The sequence below is a fragment of the Botryllus schlosseri genome, chromosome 13 (genome assembly GCF_051294905.1).
Source record: "Botryllus schlosseri isolate E-star chromosome 13, Bs_hap1, whole genome shotgun sequence".
Taxonomy (NCBI): Eukaryota; Metazoa; Chordata; class Ascidiacea; order Stolidobranchia; family Styelidae; genus Botryllus; species Botryllus schlosseri.
In genome coordinates this window covers 8,025,257-8,032,099 of record NC_137248.1, presented here as the reverse complement: position 1 = coordinate 8,032,099, position 6,843 = coordinate 8,025,257, and the positions used below count along the sequence as shown (strand labels likewise).

General features: G+C 40.4%; 2 protein-coding genes across 2 annotated transcripts in view; both read right to left on the bottom strand.

Moving 5' to 3' along the window:
- The window catches only part of LOC145453767 (uncharacterized), a 71,270-nt gene that overhangs the window by 170 nt on the left and 64,257 nt on the right, over positions 1-6,843 (bottom strand). The window contains exons 2-5 of the mRNA XM_080331759.1: positions 973-1,288; positions 842-911; positions 397-524; positions 14-146 (exon numbers count right to left, since the gene is read on the bottom strand). Of these exons, the coding sequence (XP_080187885.1) occupies positions 14-146; positions 397-524; positions 842-911; positions 973-1,242 (601 nt within the window). The 5' untranslated portion in view covers positions 1,243-1,288. The remainder of the gene's footprint in view (positions 1-13; positions 147-396; positions 525-841; positions 912-972; positions 1,289-6,843) is intronic.
- Positions 1,289-3,379, bottom strand: LOC145453758 (uncharacterized). The gene has a single exon (XM_080331748.1). The coding sequence runs from the start codon at positions 3,198-3,200 to the stop codon at positions 1,854-1,856; it is 1,347 nt and encodes a 448-aa protein (XP_080187874.1). The 5' UTR covers positions 3,201-3,379; the 3' UTR covers positions 1,289-1,853.

Genomic DNA, 6,843 nt, shown 5'->3' with positions numbered 1-6,843 from the left:
GCTAATACCATACCTGGCTGAGGTATGGAAAGTTGAGAATCGCATTCGTCGGCAAGCGTCTCCCTCGTCCCGTCGGGATGAATGATTGTGATGGTCTGGCATTCCTTCCCGTCTGGGCCTTGCTGCGTAACCCTTTTCTCGATGGTCTAAAGCAGTACAGGCAGTTTGAGATCGACGGAACCAAGTCCTCTAGCCAGCATAGTCTGCATCTGCACAATATATTAAACTAATATTATTCAACTCCAATTCGGGAAAACTACTCGGGTCACTTGTAAAATGTCAGTGACTCAAATTGACAGGTGGTCAAAATAGTCACTGTAGGTGCTGTACCCTTTGACATTTGAGTACAAGTTAGTGACTTGATCCCAGCGCTCGTGGAAAGCAGTAGTGACTCACCCCGTCGGGTCTAGTTACGGTGGACTCGGAATACGAAAATCCACTGAAAAACCGGTCGGCACTGCGACGTTGCGGTATCGAATCCAGCGCCTGGTCAAGACCTTTTCTCCTGATATCTTCGTCCAAGTCTGTAACAAACATTAAATTTTTTCAGAAAAGATTCACACTTTTACAGTTAAAGGACATATACTGTGTAGGCAAAAGGAATAATGGTAGCAAATAGCGATTAACACTAACTATTTTTAGTTGCACCAATTGGTCCTCTAGCAGTAACCATTGTGCTCATGATGATAAAACGGTAATGACATCAACATCAAGACTGAATGAGAAATGCATTGCGGAGAGGGCTGCAAAATTCCAAGGGAGCCAGTAATTTCCTTACGACTTCACGTTACTATAGACGAGTAATTGAAAGGAAATGATAGCATGCGCTACAAAAATTTACCTCTATCTTCGTGATAATATTGGCTGTCCGCAAAAGATTCAGGTTGAAAATCCGAAAAAAATCTGTCCATCTGCAACATTACAGTAAGAATATAGCTTCAGCGAACATAACTATTGTGCATTTACACTTGCCATCTGACTGAAATGCTCTTCCATACGTTCCATATCGTGGAAAGCGCCGAATCCAAAATTGGGAAACGTATCTCTGTTTTTTCGATCGCCTAAAAAATCGCGCATTCCGCCAAAAAAGTCTCTTCTCGGTATTGTTACGGAATCTTCATTTTCGTTTGTGAAGTTTTGCAATTGTCCCTCAGATGAAGGCACTCTATTTCCTGGTTGTCGCAGGACGCTGTCTCGGAGGCTTTTTCTTTTGTGAGTTTTCTTTTCGTCGGTAGACTCCATGCTCAAGTCATAGACAATGATTTTAATTAGCAGAAGTGAGAGACCGCTGGAACGAAAGACTCAACAATTTAATTATTTTTCAAAGTTTACTAGCTAGTTGCTGAAATTTTTAGGTTGGCTAAAAAGACGCAGCACATCAAATTTACCTCGCTGAATTCCCACCTATAGAAACGTAGCTACAGCAGTAGAGAATTTTAGATTTATTATAAAAAATATACATGTTGGATTCGAAAAAAAAGTATTTACAGCGGGTAATTCTATTATTTCCAATCATAAATAGGCCTACGATCTTTGTCAAATCCAAAATGGAATATTATATTCATATTGAAATACACCCGAATATTTTCGGCTGATCTTCAACATCTAGTAGAGAATGCGACAGAACGTTGCATATCAACAATCGTACCACCAAATATGACATCACGAACATGAAACTTGTGTGAAGCATTTTTTAAGCCAACCAAAAATGTTATCAAGCACTCTTGTAAAATTTGAAGAGAAAAAAATACTCAGTATAATGATATCCATGACGATTAAAACATGGTCATATGTAACCTAGGCCTACAATAATCTATGATCAGTAAAATTGTAATCTCTAGATCTGCAGAAGTTCATTCTTTCTTATTTTTCAGCTTCTTTCCTTTTACTTTACCAAAAGAAGGTTTGCCATCCCCATCCTTCAAGCCGCGAAGTTTCTTGTACCCAACGGGTCTATCAACATCAGCTTGAGTTGAAGATCTTGACAAAGCTACATAATATGCATACAATCCAAGAACACAAAAGGACCATATAATCACAATATACTCGTAATGATTATCAAACGGCGTTCCACATATGGTATACCAATTTTTTCCTATCAAATTAGGATTCGAAGTCACATTTGGAGTGCCTGCTGGATCGCAATGAAAATCAATGTACCCTTCATCATACGAGGATGGGTCAAAGTAACGTTGCTTTGTATATGTTACTCCAGCTGCCGAATACTGTTCCATGGTTTGGTGCTTAAGACCTAACGGCTCGTGTAAACCGTTTGAAATAACGTTGTTTGGTTTAGCAACATACACCAATACCATGAACGTGATATAATGCAGTAAAATTGCGATTCCAGTTTCGTTACACCAGCCTGTGCCTTTAGACTCAATTTGAGAACGTGATTCTTCCTTAGGCATTCTGTCGGCATACCACACAATAGAAACGTACAGACCTATAACGATCAGTACGATAATCTCACTATGAATGCCAAACCCATCTTTCAACCCATGATAAATAGGTATGAATTGCGTCAGAACCGCTAAACCCATTGAAAGCCCGGAAGTTATCAACACACATAGCATCTCTTTGAAAAAACCATAAGATTTGTCTTTATCGGAATTTCCAGTGATGACGCGTCTAGTGCCGTTGATTAAAAACGCCAACGAGCTATGAAAAGCCATATGAAAAATGTAGCTAGTCCAAGGCACCCAGTAAGTGCGATCATAAATATTTGGATCAGTGTCGTGCCATGTCCACCACACCATCTTTATACCCAAAATATCGTATGGAAAGTCAATCAGAACATCAAAAAGTCCGACAGCAAACGGTTCAGCCCACCAGGGCAAACGCAATCTACTCGCGGCAACGTACGCGTGAACAACAGTAGCCGGGTAGAATATGACAATATACAGTGGGAACCTTCTTCCTGCAAACATCATAAACGTTTGAGAATGCCAGAAATTGTTGATATCCGGTAAATTGTACGAGACCATTTCCGTGACCACGCCATGCAACACGGCAGCGATCCATAAGTATACATATCGGCTGCCTATTCCCCGACGTAGACCAAACAACAACGAAAGACATGCCATCGTTATGAAGAGGATGTTGGCGACCAGGTAGGTCGGGTTGTCATTCCACATTTCGCCAATGGTAGGGTTGTTGACCTGAATAAACCAGTCCATCCAGTCATTTGCAGATTCCATTTAGAAAGTTGTCAGTTCTCCAGTCGAGGAATCGGTAGGTTGCAGATTGCAGGCGAACAACACACTTTGCATTTGCAGAAGAGGACAATGGAGTTATCGAAGCAAGTAATTAATGTTGCAATCAGAAGCTGCTTTAAATTCCATGGCGCGCATATGTCAAATCGCAATCATCTGTTTGTTACTTTGCACAAGGAAAATCATGGAATATTCGTAAAATTTGATAGAATAGCGTCATACTCCAGTTAAAACTAATATTTGAAATAATATTTTATCACATCAACCTCCTGTTCGCGAGAACTTTCATCAAATGTTGTGTAGAACCGCTCGATTTACGATGTAAACTATAATGTGAACGTGGTCGTGGTGCGAGTAGGGGTTAAACCCGCTCAGAGGCCAAACGCCAGACGCCAAACGCCGAGCGGCGGCCGAATGTCTATACGGCGTTTGGCGTCTGGTTTTCCGAGACGCCAAGTAGCTATACGGCGTTTGGCGTCTGATATGTTCAGACGCCGAGTAGCTATACGGCGTTTGGCGTCTGTTTTGTTCAGACGCCGAGTAGCTATACGGCGTTTGGCGTCTGATATGGAGAGACGCCGAGTAGCTATACGGCGTTCGGCGTCTGGTATGTTGAGACGCCGAGTAGCTATACGGCGTTTGGTGTCTCGGTAAACTGAGCAGAGGCTAAGCTAAATCCTTTCATGGCGCGACTATTGAGTTCTCGCAACTATATGATACCGAAGATTGCATATTGTTACATTTTTTTCATAATAAGCGTTGGCAGAATCCCAAATGATTGTATGCTCAGATTCAAAAAAGACCTACTTGATCACCTGTCGTTATACTACTAACTCGACTCACAATTTTTTTTCTGAGCTGAGTTATTTTCTTTAAAATGGATTTACTCATTCTATGGCTTATTCAAGAATAGTATATCAGGACTGATAAATGAAAAATAGGCCCTAAACCTGCCTTTTATCTGTTACAATAAACATGTTCAGAGTGGGAAAAAATGAACATATGAATTATGCGAGGCCTTCGATATCACCCCCGAGAGTTCCACAGAAGTGACCTAAAGCTGACCTGGATGGGGGAACATTAAACACCATGACTTGGACTCAACCCAGTGCTCTCAGAATTGACTCGGTGGTGAATTGAAAATGACTCGAGTCAAATTGACTTGGTTACAACCCTGTCACCACCCCATATCAGTGTTGGGATGACTCGAGTCATGACTTGACTCAAGTCACCTTTTTCGTATGACTCGACTCAAGTCACTTTGCTAAAATGACATGACTCGAGTGAGTCAAAATGTGCAATGACTCGTGACTCGAAGGTAGTGACTTGAACCCAACCCATTATTTGTACACTCGCAATGAATTTCAGACCCAAGTCTGTGTAGATACAGTATGTAATGAAACCAGAATAAGAAATATGCAACGAATACCACAGTGAAAATTATCAAGAAACAAGCAACAAAACCACAGTAAAAGTCATTTAGAAACAAGCAACGAAACCACAGAAAAAGTCACAAAGAAATAAGCAATGGAACCACAGCAAACATTGAGAAACCAGCAGTGGTACCACAGTAAAAGTGACAGAGATATAAGCAATCAAACCACAGTAAAAATCATTATGAAACAAGCAACGATACCACAGTAAAAGTCATTATTAAATACGCAACGAAACCACAGTAAAATGTCCCCAATAAATATATAAACATCAGAATTTACATCTGGGTACATAGCATGCAATAAAAATCAGGATCAGGTATCTGCTGTCCCGGGCAACAGTGCTCGTGCGTCCATCGACCACAGCCGTCACACGCATCCTGGAAACAAGTTAGAATCAATATACCTGACAAATGTAATCTCGTAATTGCATAGGAAAGATGTGGTACCGATGGATCAGGGTTGTAATGACTCGAGTCATGACGATGTTTTGATGACTCGACTTGACTCGAGTCATTTTCCTAAAATACGGAAATGACTCGACTCGACTCGAGTCAATCTGTGTATTGACTCGACTTGGACTCGAGTCATTGCTCATGACTCGAACCAAGTCATATGACTCGAGACTCAGACGGCAAAGACCGCCATTTCATTGTAATTTCGAAGAATAGTAAAGTAACCACCTTATTGGGATTTTGTATATTAGTACTGGTATTTGAAAATGCGACCAGAAACGGCTAAATGTGAGGAAAATTAGTATAATATAAATGCGAACCATTCGATATCACCAAATAGAGTTATAAAAGTGGGTTTAACATGACCTTAACTGGAAAGTGAGCAGTCAACACAATGACTTGGACTCGAGTCATAACACCATGACTCAGACTCGAACCTCTGCTCGATGACTTGGACTCGGACTTGACTCAAAAAATATTCATGACCGTTCAAAACTTGTTGCTCGAACGCATCATTGGTCCCCACTCGGTAGGTCCAAAGGCACACGAGTGACACAACCATGGGACCTGGGACCACCTTCAAGAATAAAATAGATTATTTGATTATATCAACTCAGATGTTGGAGTAAAATCACGTTTCGATTTACGCCCAAAACAACAAAATTATTGGCACATACATATTACCCGTAAATCGACAATTTAACTTTCAATTACCTCGTTATAGCGATAAAGAACCACAGGAAACTATGATTTGCAGCCTCTATATGTGTAGGCGTGCTTCTGTTGTTAAGTGATTAGTTGATTCAAACATTTTGCTTGATTTGGTTATGGTACCATAGGACCCCACCCTATAAATATTGTAATTGAATTGAAAATAGTCAACTCGAAGATGGTACTGAATTAAAAAAGATGTGGCATTATATACCCTGATACAAGCCCTACACTTCACATTAAAAATAATGGTTGGTTTGTTAGTGTGAAAGATTCTGCCAGCATGCATGTGCAGACAAATTCGCGTACTGTAATCATAGGATTATCTCAGATAATTTTTAAAGTATTTTCGGTCCCATTGTCTCATCGGTACCACATCTCCCCTACCCATTTCATGTTTTTTTTATTGGGTTTGGACCACTGCATTCAATGCAATAATCTCCCAATTCTTATTCATCTGCATGCAAAACATACTACGTACTTAAAATGGTTTTAATCCAACATTGACTAACATACCCGTCACATCAAGCAAGATTTGACCAAACTGCTGGCGGTCGCTTTCGCAAGCTCGTCGAGAATGATCGAAATCCAGGTTTGCATCGGGTAGAGTTCGGCGGCCTATTACGTGAAAGTAGATTGTAAATCAATTTTCTCAAATCCCAATACGTGAACGCACCACAAACCTTCAAAGCAAGTACTCCACAATTTCATCCATCTTTTTGAACATCAATCCTGGTCTTTAACCTTGATCTTCTCACAACCGAAGATCATTTGGAGTATACTTGTGTAGAATTTTGCGGAGTAATACGGAAACGAAATTTTAGGTGTGTCTTGAATACAATCTCAGTGACGCGAACTGTTGATTTACCACAGCATACGTGAAGTGGAGATACAATGGATTTTGCAGCTGTTTCAGTCTAGTCTAGAATCAATCACTAACTAACTATAGGCCTACTAGAAAACAATAAAATATCTTGTTACTACACGTCACATACTGTAATCTTCTTGCGGTAGTTAAGTTCCCAGCAA